The sequence below is a fragment of the Strongylocentrotus purpuratus genome, unplaced genomic scaffold (assembly GCF_000002235.5).
Source record: "Strongylocentrotus purpuratus isolate Spur 01 unplaced genomic scaffold, Spur_5.0 spur5_scaffold_21, whole genome shotgun sequence".
Lineage (NCBI taxonomy): Eukaryota > Metazoa > Echinodermata > Echinoidea > Camarodonta > Strongylocentrotidae > Strongylocentrotus > Strongylocentrotus purpuratus.
Genome location: NW_022145607.1, coordinates 20,247,683 through 20,272,453, shown reverse-complemented (window position 1 = coordinate 20,272,453; position 24,771 = coordinate 20,247,683). Strand labels below are relative to the sequence as shown.

The following is a 24,771-nucleotide window of genomic DNA, read 5'->3' as shown; positions in this document are numbered from 1 at the left end:
ATGGGAAAGAAAAATGTCTTCCCCTTCTCCCTACCAATGTGTGAGAATCATTCCTATATATATATAGGTACATATGCATGTTAGAGATTCCTCCATAACAAAGAATTAAAGCTTCCGTGAAAGGATATAGTACAATCAGCATTGCCTGATCGAGGTATTGTCTTTATGAATGGATAGAAGAGTACACTTTCTGTCTTTTATTTTAGGTTTGGGGGGGGGGGGGGGTTAAAGGTAAAGACCAGTATTGGAAATGCCCCAATTTCAAAAAAGGAAATGGAAGCTCTCATTACCAATCATGTGAAAGAATATGTTTTGACTAATACATGATGATAACAAATTTGCCGGGAAACCGCCTACTAATTCATATATTTGGTAAATTTGTTTCTCTCTTGGTCTGTGAGAGATATAGGGTAGTCCCATATACATCTTTCTGTGTATAGTGCTTGTAACTTTATGAAGAATGGGCCAAATTTCTTATCATTTTGATGATTCCAGAACCTTGCAGATGGTAGATGCTAGATGATCAACCTTTTCTGATCGATTCCACAACGTTTCTTTCACAATGCAATCCCATGACCATAACTGGTCTTTACCTTTAAGGATCAAGGTATTGTCTTTATGTATAAATACAAAAGTACACTTTCTGTCTTTTATTTTAGGTTGGGGGGGATTAAGGATCAAGGTATTGTCTTTATGAATGAATACAAAAGTACACTTCCTGTCTTTTATTTTAGGTTGGGGAGGGGGGGGGGGGGATTAAGGATTTACATGTATGTTTTGTAATACAAAGATGTATACGTCTTGTGACAATTCAGTGCCACTATCTATTGAATGACAATCACTGACATCAATAAATGATTATTAAAAATCAACAGTCAATAATCATGCTTGTCTAAAACACCACTAAATATTAGGTCACAACTATTTTGAGTATTTGTTGTTATATTTTCTCTTCAAAACACATACTGTATCCTGAATGTCCTATACGTTCAACTAATACTCTGTTCTGCTAGATATAAGGGCATCTTTGCATGGTATTTAAAAGCACAAATACAAATTCGCAGAAGGTTTTGAAATATTGTATCCGTATCCTTGTGTGAACAAACGTATGTACATTGGGAAGTTACACAATTTCATAAGCCCGGTCAACAAATATTATTGGGTTATGATTGTATGCAATATTTGCAAAGAAATAGGAACAGATTGTTGAGGGATAGTCAAGCGTACATGCATACTTCCTGCAGTAAACCGATTGAAGTCCATAAATATGCAAATTATGATGCAACACACTGCCGCTAGTTCCATGATAAGAATGTATAAAGGAGACCAAACAATTTACCAGTAATAGAATTATGTCATTACTTATTAGTGCATGTTAGATATTATACAAATTTGAATATTTGTACTTCTTTTTCCTTATTGAAATAATGCTTTATAGTGCACAATTTTAAAGAATAAACTACATTTAAAAAGAAAAATTTCTCATCGTGAAAATTATGATTGTGTGATACTACTACTGCTACATGTAGCTTTCCCATGCATTGAAAATGTATTCTAAATGTTAAGCCTTCCTGAAATTATTCAAAGAAGGAAGAAAAGTATCAAACCAATTGTGTTCCTAATCTTTAAGAAAAAAGTTGGTGGTGTGCATCTTTCTATATGATTTTGTCAGTTGTGAATTTGATACTGTAATGAAATGTTAAACTGTACAATATGATACAGGACACTGTAAAGCAATAATGTCATAACTTCACAGTTTATATACATGTATTGTTGTTCGCACAATGTACACTTTCAATAAACAATGAAACAGTACATCATAGTTTCTTTAATACACAATATGAAAATGAATTATTATTTTTTAACTTAAATTGTCAGATTTATTTCTCTTATGTCATTTCTACAAAAATACACAGGACTCCATATGGGTAAACCCAGTATATCTACATGTATATTATTATAATATGTTTCTCTTCATCTTTTATCTTTATCATTACTTACATAATTTTTCTTGTACTTGCTTGTGAGAAAGAAGCATTAGTGGTACTTTTTCATTTGTTTTGAAAATTATGCCTGGTGTATGTAAATGATTGCTAATATGAGATGTTCTTTATTTTTCACATTTGTCTATATCAAATACTAAATTTGTGTTCATTTTGTCACATGTTTTGTGAACATACCATTTATTTGTCTTCTCTCCAAGGATGCCTTCTTCTTTATTTATTTTAAAATGTAAATAAACTGAAAGCAATACTCTGCTTTCGTAAAAATGAGACTTGTGTTATAGCATTTCAATCTTGTGCTGTCAGTGTTTAGCATACAAATGCATAGAGAAATTTGTATTTATAATACATGCTCCAACAACTATTGTTCCATGTTCAATAACATATACTAACCAATTCTTGACTTTCACTTTAGATCAAACACCATAATTCATCCTACCATTAATAAATAATTGATATTACAACCACTCAGAAATTTATTTTTACTCTTTTATTTTCCCTTGCATCTTTTTGGATGCAAGTGCAGGGTACATGTATATATCACACCTTCAATTCTCTTATACAAGGTCTCTGTTTAATAACTTGGTAATGAAAAGGGATTGCTCATGAGTCCTTGAACATCAAGGCAATTCAGCAGAGACCTGTGGAAACGCCATGCGTACTATCTCCTGCCTGTTAACCATGCCTCTGAACAGTCTAACAGTATTGATGACCAATCGGATTCTCACATACCCATCAACTGACTAGAATACTTCCAAAGATCAGTTATTATCAGTCCAAAGTAACAATATCAGTCTATACCATTTGCCAGTATATGCCCATTCTCCCATAAATATTTCTGCCAGACTGGTAAATATTCATGATTTGACGGGAATACTGCAGCCATATATCAGTAATCGCTAGTCAAAGAAATGACATTAGTCTGTATTACTATGTACCCTCTCTCTCTTTCTTTCATATTTCTGTCAGACTGGTGAATATTCATCATTTGACTAGAATACTGCAACCCTAGATCAGTAAGTCCAAAGAAATGCCATCAGTCTGTATTGCCATTTGTCTTCTCCTTTAAAGTTTCTGCCAGACTGGTAATATCCATCACTTTGCTAGAATACTGTCGTAAATCAGTAATGATTAGTCGTCCAAAGAAATTGCATCAGTCTGTATCACTATTTGTCCTCTCATCCTTTAAGATTTCTTCTTTGAACCTTGCGATAATGACCTCTTCTGGTTCTGTCTCGTTCCTTCTGATTGCAGGTGCTACAGATTGGAACTTCGTCTTCAATTCCTCTACCTGAAAAATGAGAGAGAAAAGAAACCTGTAAAGGGTATCAATTACTAAAACACTATTTGTGTAAACAGCTAACATGTACACTACCAGCCTCACAAAATTTACCTGGCATTCTACATATATTATTTACAGTTAAGGAGTAAGAAGAAAGTAATCAAGACAAGTATAGCATAATATCCCAAGCACAGAACCCAAGTCTGGCTTTGGTTTCTTCTAAGTCCTATAATATGGGATTGAATACAGGTGCATTAACTTATCTAACGTACTCACAAGTCCCTTTTCTGTTTAGTAAAAACGTATTTACACTTGTGATATTTCTTTATAGAAGTAACATTTGAAGTTCATGTTTTGAATAAAGTATAGTGAAATCATGGTACAGTGTAACTTTAATATACAGAGCATTTGTTTCCCGATTGGTATCTATAAAGTAGTAAATACTTCAAGCTAATGATTTCTTCTCTAATCACTGTCAATATCAAACATTGAAAACATATATAGTTTTATACACACTCAGTTATCCTACTTGATATTACCTGAATTCACATAGTATAAGAGGCTTTGATACAAAATATCAAATACTTAAAGACCGTCACCACTACTGGGCCAGAAGGGATAAGACCACACAGAGAGCCATCGAGGTCACTGTGACAGGTGGCTATCTCATTAACTCAGCTCTCATTTAACAAAAGAAAAAGAGGATCATGGGGGACCAACAGGCACCGATTGGGGAAGTTTTCTATATAGAGGGAGCAAGTAGCTGCAAGTATGGCAGTGTGCCTTTAAGAAGAAGGGGGCAGATATTGAAAAGGTCACTGCAGGTAGGAAAGGGTAGTAAGAAACTAAGAATTACAAAGAAAGAAGGGAAAAGGTAGAAGAGAAGGGAGGAAGAAAGAGGGAAAGAAAGGAAAGAAATAAAAACAAAATGAAAAACAAATAAAAAGAAAGAGGGAACATATAGAAGGAAGAAGGCAAGGATAAACGATTTATTTTTTCATGTCCAACCTAAAAAGCATTATTTAAAACTTTGACTTTTTCACTCTGGTTTGACACTTACATTCTTGACCCCCAGGGCTTTGCAGAATAGAAAGGTGAATGACCCCACCCCAACTATTGACCAGACTGTGCCCCACCCTAGGGCTCTCATGCCCAATGATGCACCGCTCTCATGCAGCTCAACAGATGGATCTGGTACTATTCCCTGTTAATAAAAAGGTTATCAAAAAACAGAAAATTAGAAATGGTAACACAGTATAAAATCACTAGTGTTGAAATACGTATTTCATTGAATCATCAATGCATGTACTGCTAGTTCTAATGTACGTGAATACAGTTTACATTTGCATGATTTGAAATTTACAACATCCACAAAAATTCAAAAATCAGTATGTACAATTATGCAGTAGTTTTCAGTTTTCCTTCAAATAAGCAAGTTTCATTTAAAGGTATTACAGAGTTTTGGAAAATTGGCTGGATGGTGATTCTTTACAATTGTGATATATTTGGATGCCCCTATGGATGTATTATAAGCACCAAAAGGTATGTTTTCCTTTAGGAAAATGATTAATACAATAAGATACCAACCTTCGAGAATGAACTGGGGTGTCTCCTTTTGGTCTTGGCTAAAGTCATACCAAAACCTCCAAGCATAGCCATTCCACTGACTGCAACCATAAAAGCAATTTCTGAAAACATAAAGAGAGATTAAAAATACAAGTAAAGACAAAAATATATGTAGACTATATGAATAACAAAATATGGCTAGATCTACCTGTGACAACATTTATCTGAGACACAGGGATGATCGAGACAGAGAAATTCTCCAAAAGGAGGAAGATTAAATGGCAGTCCGGGGGCAACGCCTCTGGAGGGGTTAAGGGAGCAGTGCTCTCTTATGGCGGTAAGAGGGGCCGTGCCCCTTTCTGCAGATTCAGAAAACTTTACGATATTGATAATATTACTCATATTAGACTTAGAGTCTAACAAGTTAGTCATAATATCAAAAATCTAATTTAGGTCTAGATCTAGATCTAGAAAAACTAGGCTCTAAAACATTTTTTTTTTTTTTTTTTTTTTGCCCGTGTTGAAATCTCGAAATCGGCGGATAGCTGCTTATCGGCGGGGAAATCTCATCCCAGCATCGGAGACACGAGTTAAGATTTTATGAAAATATTCAATATATTTTAATACTATGTTATTACGTTAATATTGAATAATATTTGCTGTCGCTTGCCTAACACCAAAAATAAGCTGTGGGACTATTATAAAGACTTTAAATCTAAAGAAAATCATTTGATTAGAGATTTCTGTTTTGAATGGCCAATTATACAGTCCATATAATTATTAGTTTTAAGAGATAGCAACTCACTTTTAATATTCGTTGATCCCGATTGATCCGATTTGCCATGTAAGTTATTTTGTGATTCAATTTTACTTGAAGGTGATTCATTTTTTGAACCTATGGGCGCAGCCATCTTGGATATCTTGAATTTTATGAGTTAAAAATTGGTGAGAATAAGTTTTTTTTAAAACTTATTTGAAATTAAAATTGCAAATACAAAAATAAAGGAAAATTGAATTAATTTTTGTAATCTATATATTAAACCAGCACTATAATAATGAAATATACTCAGATATTAATTCTCTTCAAATATTTTGCGGCTATTCATGATATCGATATCAACTTACGTCGAATTGTTATCGTTTCACAGGACTTACCTATGTAAATACGGAACGTACACTTCGGTCAAGAATGTCGCAGAAATTTTGATTTTGGGTGATTTATTTGGAAAGGTAATATAAATGTTATATTCTTTGTGAGTTTTGCTTTGGCTAGATGAAGTTTTGTGTAACAATGATGTTATTCTGAAGCGTGCGAAGGGCTCTCCTGAGTCCTGTGTTGAGTGCTGTGTTGTCGCAACGGGACCTGCCCGTCGCGTCTCCGTGGCGGGGGCCGCTTGCGGAAGCTCTTCTTCTTCTTCTTCTTCCAATGAGTACATTCCTCTTCGTAGAGTAAAGTCGTACTTTGATTGCTGGGGCTGCAATCCCAAGAACACATGACATTGAGTGCAGTAACAAAGAACTAAGCTACAGTGCAAGTAAAAAGATGCGTCTCAACTGGAGAGCTAACGGAGGGTAAGTGGTGCAAGACGGCTCCGGAAAGACTCAATAGACGGAGCCGAAACCACTGTTGCAGGCAGGACATTCCACAAGCAGATAGTGCTGGGGAAGAAGCTGTGTTGGTAGGAAAGGATTCTACAGTGTTGTTGTTTGAATTGTAGGTGATGTCCTCTGGTTCGGTCGGAAGAAGGGTACAGGAAAGGCGGCGCAGCTGGAATGGCGATTACTCCATGGACTATTTTATACAGCATGATGACCTTGCTGTGAGCTCGACGTTCTTGGAGAGACTGCCACTGAAGATCTTTCAGCATTGCTGTGACACTGCTCTGTTGGTTGTAATCAGCCTTCACAAATCTGGCCGCACGTCGTTGTACCATTTCGATTTTAGAGATGAGCTCTTTGGTATGGGGGTCCCAGACAGAAGAAGAGTACTCAACAATTGGGCGGACATAGGTCTTGTATGCTCGCTCCTTTATGCTGGCAGGGCATTTCCTCAGGTTGCGTTGAAGGAAGCCAAGTGTACTGTTACTCTTCTTGCAGATGGAGTGGACATGGTGTTTCCAGTTCAGATTTCGTTGGAGGATGACTCCAAGGTACTTTGCTTCGTCAAGAGTGCGGAGGGTCGTCCCATGGATGGAATAAGGGGATGCTCCGATGATGGGTTTTCTCTTGTTTGAAATCCTCAGCACCTCGCATTTGTCAACATTAAAGGACATGAGCCATTTCCTCTCCCATTCCTGAACATTTGCGAGATCTCTGTGTAGGGACTCAATGTCATCATGGGAATTGATTGTTCTATATAGGAGGGCATCGTCAGCATAGAGTCGAATGGATGAGGAGACACAATCGGGGAGGTCATTGATGAAAATCAAGAACAAAAGGGGACCCAGGACAGTGCCCTGGGGTACGCCCGATGTGACGTTGGTGGTGTTGCTCTTCTTCCCCTCAAGTAGGACCTGCTGAGTTCGCCCTTGGAGGAAATCCCGAATCCATGAGAGTAGTTCATTTCTGACTCCGTAGTGGTTCAGTTTCAGAAGAAGACGCTCGTGGGGTACTCGGTCGAACGCTTTCGAAAAATCGAGTAGAATGGCGTCGATCTGTTGTTTATCTCTGAGTCCTGTCGCAAGGTCATCTACCGTTACAAGAAGCTGCGACTCACAAGATCGTTTTCTCCTAAAGCCAAATTGAAAGTCTGTTAGGAGGTTGTGCTCGTCTAGGTGATGGATGATTTGGCTGTGGATAATGTGCTCAGCGACTTTACAGATGATAGAGGTTAGGGAGATGGGTCTGTAGTTCTCCGCTTTGTGTTTGTCACCCTTCTTAAAAATGGGTACGACATTGGCTACTTTCCATGCGTGAGGAATTTTTCCCTGTTGTAGTGAGGCATTGAACAGAAGGGAAAGAACTGGGGCTAGCTCACTTGAGATTTCTTTCAGCAGGTACGCAGGTAGGTTGTCAGGGCCACAGGCTGTGTGGGATTTGAGGTTTGCGAGAAGTTTCCTAACTCCTTCGCTGTCGATAACAAAGGCAGGGACTGATGGGTGTGGGCTTTCACCGAGGTCTGGTAGGTGCGATGCATCCTCATGGGTAAAAACGGAGGCAAATTGATCATTGAGTAGGTTGGCCTTGGCTGTGGAGTCACACTGTAGAATACCATCCTTCAGCAAGGGCGCGACACCAGTACTCTCGCATCGGGTGTTCTTTATGTAAGACCAGAACCTCTTGGGTTTGCCTTCTTCACAAAGCATGTCGTTTATGTATGAATGGTAGGCAGATCTGCATTCTTTCTGCATGACTTTCTTGAGATTCTTGTATCTGTCCCTGTCCGTTGGCCTACGAGACTTGCGTGCTCTTTTGTACGCTCGTTTCTTTCTCCTGGATAGGGTTTTCAGATGTTGATTTATCCATGGTTGACTAAAGCGTGGAGAAGAAAACTTGGAAGGAACCATGGTGTCAAGCACCTTGTGGAGCTCGCAAGATATTTGTTCCCACATATCATCCACATTGGTGTTGGTGGAATTTGATTCGACAAATGACTTCCCAAAAGACAGAATTTCTGATTTGATGCAATCAAAATCAGCCTTTCTCCATAGAAAGATTTTCCGACGGACTGGTTTCAGTTTCTTGGCACGTACATCAGATATTGCGAGGATCATGTCATGATCACCGACTCCTGGCAAAGGTACGCATTTGCTGATAAGTGTTGGTCTATTCGTGAGAAAGAGGTCGAGTGTTCTGTTCCCTCGCGTTGGAAAGTCGACAGTCTGTGACAGCCCAACATCGTTGAATGTAGATATGAAGCAGTTGTTGAGTGCAGCGGTGTACTGGTGACCATCTACAGCCGCGGTTTTCCAATTTATGTCAGGAAGGTTGAAATCCCCGCTGACCCAGACTACTGCAGATGGATTACCAACGATAATCTGACGGATTGCTTGGCACAGGGACTGAGCATAAACCAGGTCATTTTTAGGAGGTCGGTAGGCAGACACTACAATGAGCGGTTGTTGGCCATAGAGCTGGATCTTGGTTGCAATGATCTCACAGTCAGACTTTACTTCAACTTCGCAGTCGACTAGATCATTCTTGGTGGCAAGAAGAACGCCTCCATATCCATCGGGTCTGTCTTTCCTGATGGGTGTATTGTAACCTGGTGGCATCATCTCTGAGTTCAACAATGTTGGTTTTAGCCAGGTTTCGTTGGCAATAATTACGTCCGGCTGACAACTCTCCACTGCTTCCCAAAACGCTTCTCTTTTAGCGTACATGGATTGGAGATTGACAGACAAGGCTTTCAACGGTCTGGCTATGTTCTTCCTCCTTTTATTTTTGCCTTTAATAGGAGAAGATTGGTGAGTAGGGGATCCAGGATTTGGCGCAGAATCAGTGGAGTCTTGTTTGCTGTTGCTCAAGGGTGAAGGAGTAGATGATAACCTTGAGTCTTCACTGTTGCTGCTATTAGGAGCAAGATTATGTTCACTTTGCGAGTTGTCGATATCTGATAATACCTGAAACCTGTTTTCAGATACACTCAGGTAAGAGTCGAGTACAGATAGGGAGTGATTCGGTGAATCACAAGCCGCGCAGATCCAGCTGACATTTGACTTGTTGATTCTATCATACGAATCTGACGACATCCCCATACAGTCAATGTGATACCATGTATCACATGAATCACAAGCAACTGACATTCTGGTTTTAGACCAGCGAACTGCTTTCTTACATACTCCACATGGAAACTTTGGAGTATGAGGGCCTGGGTTAATTTCTGTGTCATGCGATTGGAGTATCAAGAGAATAGTTAGATACATTAATACAGAACTTTCCTTTGGCTTTGGTTTGAACCTTGTGTGAGACAGGCTTAGCATCGAAGAAGCCCAGGATGCTTGGAGGAATCTTTGATTAGTAACTGGTGCATTGTTGAATTTAACTGGGTAACAGAAGTTTAGATCTCTGTTCATTGGTAGGTTAAAGTCTACAGCAAGTTGCTCAATGGAGGTGATGTTTGAAAGCAGAACAGGCAGGAAAAGGAGCCCTGCAAAAACCTGCCAGTTAAACATGATGGCAAACTTGGCAGTGATGAGCTGTACTTATCTATTGGTCCTCTAGTGATGGCAGGCTAGTTCAACAGGAAATGGGGATCCTAGGCTTGGGTGAGAGGTGAAAAGTCATGATCAATTGACAAAACTCTCAAGATGGCTACCCTTAATTGTTCTACTAAGCTTGATCTAGACTAAACAAAGAAGTTCTTCAACTCCAAGGTTCCAGCGATGGGTTCAAAACTTGCACAAATTGGCGTGCACAATACTCTCATAAGTTGGTATAAAAAATTGATCCAGGATAACACTAAAGGTGATAGTGAGAAGCTGTGGTGTATGCTTTCACCTGGCTATCAAGTCCTCCGAAGTTAATCACGGGTTGATTGATATACAGTAGACATACACTACAGTACACAAGAAGACATACATGGGCCTACATGACACTCAAATTTCCAAGATGGCTGTCTTGGGTTGTGGGCCCGCGAGAAGTCATCCACTGTAGAATCCAAAAAGCTGGTATGATATGACATAAATACCACCTAAAATTGGCTCATGACTAATAAAATTAGAGATAATGTAAAAAAAAATAACCAAATTTTTCACCGCGAAATGTGGAAAATTAATGTAAATTTAGAGTTCAGTGAAGAGCACTCAAAGATCATGTGTTCCTGCGATCGCGCCGTCTCTTGCTCGACTTTCCTGGCCATGTTGACTGCCACTGCACTGCCAGCTAGTCTAGTAGATTACGTGAACAACAACAAAAGAAATCATTGGATCTCCTTAAAACTAGTACCATTGGATAAGGCATAACAAATACATCTATAAATAATATCAAGATCATCACCCAAAACAAATACGAAATCTAGTAAAATATTAACAATATTTTAATGTTTAAAAAAACACCCATTTTTTGGTGGCGCTTGTGCCTTGTTCAGAAACCTAAACTATCCAAAATTGGACCAGTAACTCCATGGCGTGGAGATCCTCATTAGAACATTACGCCTTTATGGTAGATAACTTTACACAGGCGCACACCCGCAAATCACCATCGTTATGCACTTGAAATAGTGTATACGGGAGTCTGTCATCGTTTTCCCGAAAAATACTCAAAAAATAACAAGAAAATTGACACAAAAAAGGTTAGGCTAGGCACATTCATGGGGCACTAGAGGGCGCTTCGGTCGCGTACGAAAATCTGAATGGCCTTGCTGCGGTGGGTCAGCAATAATCAGCCCAAAACTTGGATATGGGAGGTTGGAAGGATATATCTTTTTTATAATGTTATCCGGTCTTACCCTTAACCATCCTATGTTTAATCTATGTAGGAATAACATGCGAGTATGATAAGAGAAACATCGGGACCATTACTGAAGTAACTTTTAAAATATTAGCCTAGAAATGACCACCAAACGGAAAAAATTGACATTTTTTCCCGACAAATCTTCATAAAATCTGAGTTATAAACAATTCACATCTAGTCTACATGTAGGTTCACTAATACAAATACGATTTTCTGAAAATTCAGGTATGATTTTTTAAGTTTCTTTCAAGTATATTTCTGCACATTGCAGCGCCAATATTCTTCACTGCTTCAAAATCACCCTTGATTTTTTTTTTTTGCAACGAATTTGATACGAGGTCCGCGAGTGTTCCCCGTTCCTTGCGTGTTGAAAGTTTGGTAATACATAGTTTGCATTGACTCGCGCACGAAAAAATTGTCAAAAACAAAATGTCAAATGAAGAAATAAACAAGCTTTTGTATAGTTATAAGAGTTCTACCGAGGTTTCTTTGTCGATTTAATTTATTATATAGTCTCGATTAGAATTCAGAATTATCTCACTGAAAAGTTAAGAAACCGACGATGTTCTCGATCGTAGTTATTTTCATTTTGCCAGCAGCCGATCTAGCGTTGTTTGGGCAAAAAGCTAGGCCGCTGCCTTCCCACCGCGAACCTTTCCGAGTCCCACTAAAATGGCGCGCTGCGGAGCTCCGAAGCTGCGTTGGTATCGCTGCAAACTCTCAGCCGGCTAGCTCCCCACGACGGACCATTCGCGGTATGGTGAGAGTGTGTGTGTGAGGTATGATTTTGGATTCGAGAACGCACGTAACGCAACCGTGCGCGTCATTTAGAGCTGTCGAATGTGTACGACCAATTTTACATGTACGATTTTTAGTACAGATACTTGGTCAGTTTTCTTCTTATATCTTTGGTTTTACAACATTTAAAAATATAATTTCTTCAAATCTGCTCCTGACTCGGTTCAGACTAATTGTCTGATGTGTTTTCAAGTCAATTTTTTTAATATATTTTTTTGCATGAATTTGCCTAGTTACAATGTAGGCTTATAAACATACTGACTTTTAACTCATGATCTATATTTGGACATTGAATGAATATTTACTTCATTTTGGGTATGTTTTAGTAGGGTATCTCCACACCGCAGTTACGGGTCAAATTTTGGATAGGTTTCTGAACAAGCGCCTTTTTGGTCCCCCCCCCCCCCCCGCCCCCTTAACCATACAAGTCAATATGGAGGTTTGTGTGACAACTTGTGACCTTTTTTAAACCCGCATTGGCAAGCAGCAAGATGCCCAGCTGGCGTCTGCAATAAACGACGTCAGCACAGCCCTGTGAAAAATTGCCACTGCGCGAAAGTTTCGCGGCCACAGTTTCTGTGCTGAAAAACATTGTTTCGGTAATCAAATCACCTTGACATTTCATATACAGACCTAGTAAATAGATATTCTATTGATCAAGAGATATATCATTCGAAAACGTACTTAAGTTCCTCTATTAAAATCCAATGCTTTGAATATTTAGTCAATACCGGTTGCTCGTAGCCCCGATTCTGATCATCGCATAAAAAAAAATTGAAGAACGATACAAAGTGGAAAGTATTCATGATGTAAGCGCTTCTGATCTTCTGATCTTCTGAATAGAATCTGGACATCGCTAGAAATCAGCACTATTGTCCAGAGCTGGTCTGTCTGTTGTGCATTTTAGTAGGGTGTCTGAACGATTTTTCAATTTTCAATTTGGGATCGTTTTTCACCATTTTTTTTTTTATATTTGAATAAAAAGTGTAATCAGAATAATACATTTCAAATTTGAAGCTTCACCGATGTTTCTATCAAAAGATACAGCCCCTCCAAAACGCTGGTATATTCATATCATTTTGGTCAAAATCGACGAAAAAGACGTCCACGCAGAGTGATGTTGTTTTGCTAAATTTAGCCAAACAGCTGTATCGCGCGATATGCAAGCGTATGCATATCGTACGCATGCTGCTAAGCCAATGTGCGACTTGCAGCTTGAGCCACGTTGTCTCCGCGATGCCTGCCATTGACTAGTATGGCTAGCCGTTCGCGCAAAAAAAAACAGGAAGTGACTACACGTTATAGTCAATGGCACGCTGTCTCCGCGATATTGCCATTGACTATAACGTGTATTTACTTCCGGGTCTATTGTGCGAATGGCTAGCCATACTTTCATTCACTATAATGTGTAATTGAATTTGGGGTTTCGTTCGTACGCGGAGATGTTGCGCGATGTAACCATGGTTTGGACTGAGCAGAGCGCACGCCCCCTAATTAGCTGATCCACCAAATAGCGGGAAGGGTATTTTTAAACTGTAATCAGTTGTGATCCCTGGGGGCTAGCGAAAATATAAGCGTATAGAATTGTTCCTTAGGACTGGGACTACTTACCGATCGGGTGTCATATCTCAAAAGTGGCAAACCAAGTGGTTTTGACCAAGATATTTTTAGAATTTCGAGATGACCCCCCTTTGGAAATATTGGAATTCACTTGCTCTTTCATATGACACCTCATTTATTGAGTATCACCTTCAGGATCACAACGATAAAAGTTCGAATCTCGAATTGAAAAAAAAAACTTGACTTTTTTTGCACGTAGACTGCATAGGGATGCGTGCAATCTCTATGGGAAGAATTTTAGCACACAATATCGGGTGCGTGATCGGACACCCTAATTTTAGTTCAGCTTTAAGAGGTCTTTATTTAATTGATTTTTAAAGGCTACGTGTGCATTTGAGTTTTTGGTTGGGAAGGGTAAGTTGTTCCAATCTTTGAGTGTGTGAGGGAGGAAGCTGTTAGGGTATGCTTTAGTCCGGCATTAGAGTAGGGTATATCGATCAGGATCCCCTCTTACGGGTCGTGTTGACTGTTTTACGTATGGTGGAATATTGACTGCCATTTCTTGATGAATAGCTTTATGGAGTATGGAAAGTCTGCTAACTTTCCTCTGCTCTTGAAGAGGGGGCCAGTTCAGTGAGTTAACATGGTCTGTCACTCCTGTAATTCGGTGGTAGTCATTGACGACAAACCTTGCTGCCCGTCTTTGGACCATCTCTATCTTATTTATGAGGTTAGATTGATAAGGGTCCCATACAGATGCAGCATATTCTAGTTTGGGGCGGACTAGACTGTAGGGCTTTGTACGTGTAGGCAGCTGCTTTCACTTCAGTATTGCATCTCTCTGTAAGAAGCGCTAAAAATAGCAGTGCTATAGCGATTTGAATAGAGCCCTGTTGGTACACTCGATATCGATCGTGAATTAAGAGCGCAGTGCCAAATCGATGCACCGTAGACACGCGGATAGTCACGTAGAGGTGTACATGTACCTACAATGTATGTATGTATATCGTGTACATGTGAGTGTCGCAGCAAAAAAACATTGTTGGAAATCAAATCACCTAGATATTTAATATGCAGCTAAATAATTAAAATTTTTTAATATGGAAACATAATATTTGAACTCACTTCGCGTTCCTTCGTTAAAATCCGACACATTGAATATACATGTAGTCAATCTTTGGTTGCCCGTGGCTCTCGGGGTCTGGGAGCACGGGTGTGAAAGGGCCAGGGAGGGATCGGAGCCGGGCACATGAAATCATACAAAGGGAAAAATTTACGTACACTGTACATTGCAGCAGATTGACTGTATTTGACTTTACCATGATGTAAAATGCTGCACTTGAGCTGCAGTACATTGGAAAAATACAATTTAGTTAAGTGTTAGTGACAGGGAAAAAAATACACGGGGCTCAGGGCGAAGTAGCCCCCGAAATGCCAAAAAGAGCCCCCGAAAGACATAAAAGAGCCCCCTAAAATTGATTAGAGTTCAATGCAAAACAAAATAAAGAGTGTTATTTTCATGCAAGCAAGCTTGAAAAGTAGCCCAAATTTTTTAAGAAGTATTTTGTCCCCTGGTTAGTGAGCAACATATCCCCCACCCCTTCCCCTTTTACAGCTATGGAATTCATGTGTAGGGCAGCTAAAAGACCTTCAGACAGTAAATTAACTTGTGATCTTGTTTCCTATCTTCGCGAAACTGTTCAGTTCCTCTCCAGAAGGGCTTGATGGTTTCACCCGGAACTCTGGCTGCTGCGAACAACCAGACTAGACTGCTGGATGATTCCTCCCCCACCCTCAACCAGAACCAAGCCCAGGACAGCATCGACGTTGTGGACATAAATCTGGAATCGCGTAACAAAGTGGTGCCGGGGAGCACAAACTCAAGGATGACCTCGCCCACCATGGCAACGACGACTGACATGCGGAAAAAATGGCAGGTCTTGCCAGGAAGAAACACATATTTCTGCGATGGCAGGATTTTGATGGCTAAACAGAAGGGGATATTCTACTTGACCACTTTCTTGATTCTTATGGTCAGCACAATGTTCTTTGCTTTTGAGTAAGTATCATGATTTATGAATTCCTTTGTTTTTCAGAACCAACTTACCAAGTAAAAGTAAAGATCATGTTTTGTGTTTGGTACAAGTTATACCAAATACCCACCGACACTATACTCTGATCCGATGAAACCATTTGAAACATCATCCCAACAATAATGTTTGTATCCAGTTTAAAGGTACTACATGTATGTCCCATTTGCAGGTCAAAAAAATGAAAAGGTTAAATTCCAACAGCATTTGAAAGATAATACTAATTTAGAACTTCCCTAAAAAAGGTGGGGCTTGAAAATGTCTTCAAGAGGGAAAATAACGACTATTAGTTGTCAAATCTACTTAGGAGCTACATGTATAGAGCCAATGAGTAATGGTCTTGATTTTCAGACCATTGTACCGAAGGATCATATGTTTTATGCTGCGCAAAGATTAAATCAGTTTAATTTTGGCCATCACAAGAAGTTGGTTATCGATGTACATGTACATGTACATGTAGATAAATGCTCATGTACCCTTTACAGCTCATTTTATGTATGTTATTACCAAAGAAGAAAAAAAAGCCAGTCAGTCACTCAATAGTGTCTGACAGTAAAGTCTAGCGGCTAAACTGGTTTCCTTGCATAATTTGAATATTAGGACACTGCTTACGTTCAAATTTCACAGATTGGACATACATGACATCCTGAAAAGTTCTACAGAATTTGAGGTTGGCTGCAAAAGGGACATAGTACCTTTAAATGCACAAAATACATAAATACATGTGTACATTTAAATGTACACAGAGTGTTGATTACTTTATTCTTGGTTTACACTTTACAGTAGTGTTCGTTAAAAGTCCTCCTTTTTCTTTTTAATGGTAATCAGATTTCCTTACGCAGGTGCATTTAAAGCTACACAATTCATGTTTGAATCACTCGTTTCTACTGTGCTTTTTCTACCCTCCCCCCTCGAAATTATTCGTTTTTGTTTTTAAAAATTGTACAGGTACATGTACACTTTACATTCCACACTTGTTAAACCACATGTGCATAATTTGTATTACTGGTAACCTTGTTTTTTTCAATTACTCTAAATGAAATATTCTAAAGCCTACAGTACATATTGTTGAAAAGAAATCCTGATTTTGCACATTTCCATTCAGGCCACACATGCAGATGCATTCAGTCTTAAAGCAATAGTAGCACTAGCAGAGAGAGTCAAGCACACACCTGTTTTCCTCTTTTTTATCTAAATTTAACAACCCACAGTGTACTTGTAGTTTCAGTGCTCCAGTTTTATACTAGAGATCATATTTAGAGATTATCAATAGTTAGAGATCTCTTATTCATTTTTCTTCTGTATACATGCTTGTAAAATGCACTCGGATTGCAAAATTTATATCAGATATTGTCCTGAATACTTTATTGCAATATTCTTTTTTCTCCACTGTGGGGTCACCTTATTTATAATTTGTTTTCCTACCTGAAAAATTACTTTTTCAACATGAGATTTGTTTTACTCTAGGCAAAATATTAAAAAGATATTTTTTGATAAAAGGAAATAATAGAGAGAAGGAAAAAAAATCAGTATTTTGTAAAAAGTAAAACCATAGGTATTGCATGAAATTTGATATATCAAAATATGCTTTCATTTTAATTATATTTAGCCTGACATTTGATCACAGTAACATTTCACACTGTTTAGTATGGTTCCATTATCTTTAACAAACAGGGTTGCCATTTTACCTCTCTATCTAGCCAAGTTTCCCTTCCCCGAATGTCAAGTTAGAAATAGGAGTTGTTAATCAGGCATTTCCTTCCCCTATAATGCTTCTATAAACGATTTTGGAGAATATTGCCTTGACCAAAGAAGGGATTAATCTATGGAAGCCTTGGATTAGCATATTGAAGCTACGTTAATCCAGGCATGATGTCAAACTTTGATGGAATTAATTATCAGAAGAAAACTTAATTGTTAATCGTAGAAACATACTGTACATGTACATGGACGGAGACCTACATACATTGTACATGTACATGTACATGTATATGTACACAAGTATGCAGGTACATGTATGTACTGTACATGACTGACTTTTAATTCATTCATGAGCCGAGGCTAAGTTGTTAAAATGTTAAGCATAATTTCCTGTGCAGTCATGACTGCATCTAGTGCATACTAAAGTTTTATGATTAAGAAATGTACAGTATTTATTACATGTACAGTACATGTAACATGTACATGGAGTTGGTATTAATTCCTTGTGCACAATTATTGGGTTGATGAAATGTTGCCCTTTGAGTCAATGCTTGTAATTTATGGGTTTGTTATATGGGGCAATCGTACATGTATTTGTGCCCATTCATCTGATGAAAATTCAACAGAACCATTAGGCGTGTCTGCACTATCTCGAGATTGCCAAATATCCAGCTATTTGAACTATCCCGATCACAAACTATCCAGCTAATTTGCGTCTTCATTAGAACGAAGTAGCAAATTAGCTGGATAGTTGGTCGGGATAATATCCCAAGATATCTCAGTCTAGTTTGCGGTTTTCCGTGCTTACTCGAGGTCAGTGGTTGTACTAGCGCGCTGAGCGGTATAGATCGCATGTGCGAACCGGAAATCGTTGTGCATGATGGGATCGGGATATTTGACTCCGGACTTCGGTCTAATGAAGACGGTCGCAAACTATCCCGCTAGTTCGGAAATAGTGGGATATTTTGCAAACTAGACCGAGATATCTTGGGATATTATCCCGACCAACTATCCAGCTACATGTAATTTGCTACTTCGTTCTAATGAAGAAGCAAATAGCTGGATAGTTTGCGATCGGGATAGTTCAAATAGCTGGATATTTGGCAATCTCGAGATAGTGAAGACGGGCCTATTGAATAGCTGAACATTTGTTTACATCGTTAAAGATAAAGACCAGTTATGGTCATGCGATTGCATTGTGAAAGAAACGTTGTGGAATCGATCAGAAAAGTTTGATCATCTACATGTAGCATATAAGTATTGGTGTGTACTGCAAGGTTCTGGAATCATCAAAATGATAAGAAATTTGGCCCAGTCTTCGTAAAGTTACAAGCACTGTACACAGAAAGATGTATATATGGGACTACGCGACATGTGCGCGACACATGCATTATATCTATCAGGTCCAAATAGATATAATAATGTACCAAATATATCAATTAGTAGGCGTTTTCTCTGCAAAATTTGTATGATCACATATTAGTCAAGACATATTCTTTCACATGATTGGTAATAAGAGCTTCCTTTTCATTTTTTGAGAGGGGGGCGTTTCCAAAACTGGTCTTTACATTTAATGCATGATTTGTTTCCTGTTAACAAGTGGCACATTTCAGTTGATTGCTCTTAGCTTGTCTGTACATGTGTAATGTGTGATGCTTCCTGAAATGTTGGCTACACACTACTGTTTATATCACCATGCCAAATATTGTATCCTAAATGAAGGGCCAGGCACTGAAACCTAGAAGGAGTTTTTACAGAGCAGCACTCCTCTGTATTGTGAGAACTGCATACAGTAGCTTGTAGTTTTGCACTCTTTGTTATGACGGGCCACCTTTCATGTGCACAGTTCCACAGTTTCATTATCTTCAAAAGAATACGGTCCCACAACAACTGCACTCATGGATTCAATGTTAGCAAACAAGATTGTACGTTTGATTGGAAGTGATTACTCCCTTACATCATAGTTATTTATAGCACACTCAAAGGATAATGACAAAGCTAAATGCACCGACACAGATACTGGTATGTACATTTGTACATGTCCTGTACAGTAGTATGTCGTAGAATGTACATTTAGTCCTGTAAAAAGTACAAATATTTGTTTTGGATAAAATTGGATGTTTGTGGAAAAGGCCTTTCTTGACTTAATACTGTTTTTTACATCAGCCGTATTGTATTCAGCAGCTTAGAATCACAAGCGACATGTTATTATGTCTCTACTTGAACGAAAATGTACATGTAGATTACAGAACTTACTGTACATGTAGTTACAATGGACATGTGTAAACATATACCGGTACATGTACTGTTCATATACAGTGTACAAAATTAATGTAAAATCAATTTGATAATGTTCTGTATGTATTAGGGATAGGCATGCCCACACAGGGATTTGTACCCATACAGTTGTATGTAAATATTTTTGTCATTGTGGTATTTCCCTTTTGTCACTTTTTTTGCACTGTCATACACATACATTACATGTGACAATGAGAAAACTATTCAACCATAGCGCCACTATTTAATTTCCTACCTGTGAATAAGGGCAGTATACTTTCAAAGTAGTACATGTGTACATTACATGGAGGTCTATTCACACACAAGAAAGAGAGAGAGAGAGAGAGAGGTGTTCTTACCATTTCTATAGATATATTATTTATTCTTTAATATCAAAAGTACAAGTCCACTCTAAAAATAACTTAATTTCAATAGAAGTGCTCAGACAAACTAATCAAAAAAGTTTGAGCAAAATTGGATAACTAATAAGAAAGTTATGAATTTTTGATGACATGAAAAACTTTGAAAATCACAAGACAAATTGGCAACTCACTCATGAATCTGTGACATCATGTCCTCACTATCCACTAATTATTTTCTTTATATTGATAATATCAATTTCCTATTTTCTCCCTAAGAATCTTATTTCTAGATCCAAGTTAGATTCATAGTAATATATTTGTGTGTGGATTAATATAATGTAATTTTTCAGGTAAATCATGAAAAATGGGAATTTTGATAAACTATTTATATATAAATCAATAACTATGAATATACAATATTCAGAAAATATTATATTCTTCAAAATTTGTAAAAGATTTTGTGAAATGTCAGGCACGCAATATGATACAAATCATATAACCTGGGCAAAGGCATGGGGAAATCAAGTTTTGGGGATAAAAAGGGAAATTACCGTAATAGGATTAAACTACATGTACATAGTGAGGTCACAAACTGATGGACCTTGAATTGGCTGAATGGGGCGAGTTAAGATTTGCATAGCTACAGTGATCTCATATTACAAAGACTCCTAATTTTTGTCTCGCCTGCGTAGCAAAAAGCGAGACATAGGCGCCGCTTTTCCGGTGACGGCGGCGGCGGCGACGGCGACGGCGTCAACATCAAAAACTTAACCTAAGGTTAAGTTTTTGAATTTTTGGTATAATTTTTAAAGTATAAGTTCTTAGTCAATGAAACTTTGACTATAGGTAATCAAGTATCCCCAATCATGTGAGTAGAATTTCAGATCACAAAGTCAAGGTCAAAGGTCATTTCAGGTCAACAGACTTGGACTATGTTGTAGCATCATCATCGAAAACTTAACCTAAGGTTAAGTTTTTGAATTTTTGATATAATTTTGAAAGTATAAGTTCTTAGTCAATGAAACTTGGACTATAGGGTTATCAAGTCTCCCCAATCATGTGAGTAGAATTTCAGGTCACTAAGTTAAGGTCAAAGGCCATTTAAGGTCAACAAACTTAGACTTTGTTGTGGCATCAACATTAAGATTTTCAAAATGCTTCTTCTTCGTTATTTTTCAACCGATTTTGATTCTGATTGTTTCATATGATAGGGCTAGGAGGGGATTTAAAATTTCTACACAGAATCGTGAAATTCATTATCTATGCTAATTTATGCAAATTTATTCGAAATCACAAAAAAGGCTTCTTCTCCTTCATTTCTCGACCGATTTTAATTTGGTTTGCTTTATATCGTAGAGCTAACTTTGGTACACTAAACTTCTACACAGAATTTTGAAATTGTTCTCCATTAATTAATTATGGTAATTTATGTAAATTTATTCCAAAAATAACAAAAATTGCTTCTTTTCCCTCATTTCTTGACCGATTTTGCCTTATCTGGTAGAGCTAAATTTGGAACAATAAACTTCTACACAGAATTGTGAGATTTTGCTCCATTGATTATTTATGGTACTTTATGCAATTGAAATGAAATTATGTCCCTTCCAGGGCATCAAATTTCTATTTTTTGACCAGTTCAAAAGTGTACCACATAAAATTTACGATATTTGTTGTTGTGAGATGTGGATGAGCGCTACGTCATTGATGTTCTGGTTTATCATATTGAATTGCGTTATGCAGGCGAGACCGCCGAGAGCGTTTCCCTTGTTTATTTTTTGTCTGATTTATCTCAAACTTTGGCGATTCTGTTTCTCTTTAAAACTTTTCTGCTTCCATAATAAATGGATTAATTGAACAGGTTAGATTGCCCTGTTAAAACAAAATGTTTCAAATTTGCGAGGCTTACAGAGATCCATGAATTATACTGTACAAGAATTCAAGTACGAGAAATCGTACTCGAGTACATGTACATTAGTTGTTAACAGTGCGAGTACTCGAGTATTCGAGTACTTGTCGCAGTCTTACTGTACAAGTACAACATGAAAGCCATGGAAAGGTTCACAGTACTCAGAAGATTCCATGTATTTTTTCTGACCTCTGCACATGAATTCTTTATGAAGGACGTGCATTAGCCGACAATTGGGGAATTGAAAGCCGTCCGTCAAAGTGCCGGATCTGGTAGTGCCTGCAGGCAAACCGTGTGATCCCATTCTGAATACAGAAAATCTGAAATCTGAATTTAAAAGCCCAATTCAATTACCATTGATTTTTTTTCTCCACCTCTTCCAGACTTGACTTTGTATTGTATTTCTCCTTATTGAATTGTGTGCCTTTTTTTCACTCTTCGTCCCGCATCCACCCACACTTATCTCCTTTTCTCTCAAAACAAGATTCATTTTCACTTTTCCTCTCCATTTAGACTATCCCCTGTCTTGTTTCCCTCTTTACAATTTCCTTTCTTTGAAATTCTTTCTGCTTGCGTTTGAAACCTTATTCCACCTTTTCTTCCTTAAAGGATTTGGTCTTTACTCTTTCAATGTATTTTTGTCTCCATTTCTCAATCAGTCAGAGTCCCCAGTATTCTGCATAGTATTAAAGGAAACCCCACCTCAAGAAATAGCTTTACAACTGTAGTTATTTTGAGAGATTCATTGTATTCTTGCACAATAATTATTTAGTATTTGTAAATAAATGAGTAGCAATTGTTCCTGTGTTATATATTTTTTACCAAATATTATGTTTACCTTCTCAGCTATAATTTTCCTTCATTGAAAAGTAAAGGTTTTGTTGATGCATTAGAAAGTATTTCCAACTAAAGCTGGTACACTTCCAAGTTCACCGAGTTCATGTACAGGATGTACGTCATATTATTAAGAAAATGGCTTCACCAAGACATCATGCTACATGTACATGTAAAAGGCAAAATTACATCATGCCAGGATTATCTTCATTTATATCTCTTGCACATTTTATGTATAAAGGAATATTGTACATAAGAAAGCAAGAATACATCCCATCTTTCAACATACTTACACTAAATCTTTGGGGTGAGATTATTGAGATACATTCACTTACATGTACATATTTTAAAGTTATTTCTAATTGGCTATTTTTGTAATGTAACCAAATGTAATGCATGTACGTCTTTGTGAAGTGCCTCATTAAAAAACTATTTCATTCACCTGATAAGAATAACAGTACTTCAATAGACAGAATGGATTGTGGCTTGCCCTACCTAGCAACACTTAATATGCAGTTTGCATTCTGACTATTGAAATACTATTATTCTTATCAGGTGAATGAAATAATTTGTATTGGTGCACTTCTCAAAGACTTGAATGTATTAAGTTTGGTTAAAATTCTGAAAATGGCCTATTGTCTGCCGGCCCTCATGGTTAATCTCTTTCCATTACCCACTTCCAATTCCTCCTCATTGATTTATTAGGTGTTCTGAATGTTTTAATGCCTATTCAAATATTTGAAGCTGGTGGTATTCAAATACTTTAGCCCTAGCATACTGAACAAAGGCATACATGCATGGGCATGGGCATTGATCATGGTTAATGTACACTTTAGTGAGGCACATAATCCAGATGCTTGCATACTGTACATACATGTATCTACTTATCTAGTGGTATGTGAATGTTATTGTGGTTTAGATTAGCATAAGAATTAAGGTGGCTAACTGCAAGGATAAATGCTCTAGAAGAATACAATTAACAAGGTAACATTGCAATGATTGCACTGTAAAATGCTTTGTTCAGTATTACTTGGAAAAGAAAAGAAATCTATATAAAGCTTAAAGATTAAGCGAGTTCATAGTTGCAGTCTGAGCATGAGCAGATAAAGGTCATTGCAGACCAAATTCTGAAATACACAGAGACAAAATACTGGATACATGTACGTGCTCACAAAAGTTATGTAATCATTATTCAATATGCACAAGCAGTGCACTCCATGATACACAGGTGGAATTAATCTGTGGAAGGGGGAAACAAAGGCTATTTATGTAGCACCTCTATCGCTGTAGGAGTGATTATTTCAAAAATGTACAAAGTGGGACCTCTTCATGTTTTGAAGATCTGTGAACATATTCAGGATCATTTGGGACATGTGCTAACCGTGATGTGGTCTATGATCATTAATGTTATTATACTCTCCTTCCTTCCCTTCATCATTCCCCCTTCGTGCCGCAGCTCTCCATACTTGGCGAAGAGAGTGACGATTGCCATCCCCCTCATCGCAGCTGTAATGGTCGTCTTCTGCCTGGCCACTCTATTCAGAACCAGCTTCACAGACCCGGGCATACTGCCCAGAGGAACGGCCGCAGAGCTAGCAGACCTAGAAAGACAGATAGGTAAGGATTATATATTATCATGTACATGTAGCTAACAACAACATGGACAGACAGACAGACGAACAGAGAGTATATTGGTTGATTAAGAGGGACAGAGAGAGAGAGAGAGAGAGAGAGAGAGCTCTAATGAGAAAGAGGGCGAGAGGGGGGGGGGGGGGTGAGAGAGTGGGATGTACATTATGTGTACATACTTTATTGAATGGAGAATTTTTTAAAATTATTATTCATGGTTATATTGTTGTCTACCACAAAATTTGCAAAAATAGAAAGTGATTATCAACTTTAACGTAATAAGTAAATACAACAAAATGATGGAATTCTTTTTGTTAACAACAAAAGTAGGGAAAATTAGAAAGATTTCATGGCAAGATATTGTACAAGG

General features: G+C 37.9%; 3 protein-coding genes across 4 annotated transcripts in view; 1 reads left to right on the top strand and 2 right to left on the bottom strand.

The window, feature by feature from the left end:
* Positions 1-1,423: 1,423 nt before the first annotated feature.
* LOC581049 (transmembrane protein 242) lies at positions 1,424-5,788 on the bottom strand. The gene is made up of 4 exons (XM_781072.4): positions 5,657-5,788; positions 4,873-4,973; positions 4,346-4,489; positions 1,424-3,294 (listed from the first exon to the last, which is right to left on the bottom strand). The coding sequence occupies exons 1-4, from the start codon at positions 5,760-5,762 to the stop codon at positions 3,157-3,159; spliced, it is 489 nt and encodes a 162-aa protein (XP_786165.1). The 5' UTR covers positions 5,763-5,788; the 3' UTR covers positions 1,424-3,156.
* A 174-nt stretch (positions 5,789-5,962) lies between these two features.
* Positions 5,963-24,771, top strand: part of LOC591489 (palmitoyltransferase ZDHHC18) — a 50,063-nt gene continuing 31,254 nt past the window's right edge. For both annotated transcript variants that reach the window (XM_030995306.1, XM_030995305.1), the window contains exons 1-3: positions 5,963-6,081; positions 15,307-15,661; positions 24,229-24,389. In XM_030995306.1, the coding sequence (XP_030851166.1) occupies positions 15,327-15,661; positions 24,229-24,389 (496 nt within the window). In that variant the 5' untranslated portion in view covers positions 5,963-6,081; positions 15,307-15,326. The remainder of the gene's footprint in view (positions 6,082-15,306; positions 15,662-24,228; positions 24,390-24,771) is intronic.
* On the bottom strand, positions 6,149-9,596 carry LOC105447398 (RNA-directed DNA polymerase from mobile element jockey). The gene is made up of 2 exons (XM_030994227.1): positions 6,655-9,596; positions 6,149-6,326 (listed from the first exon to the last, which is right to left on the bottom strand). Exons 1-2 carry the CDS (start codon positions 9,594-9,596, stop codon positions 6,149-6,151), a joined length of 3,120 nt encoding a protein of 1,039 aa, XP_030850087.1.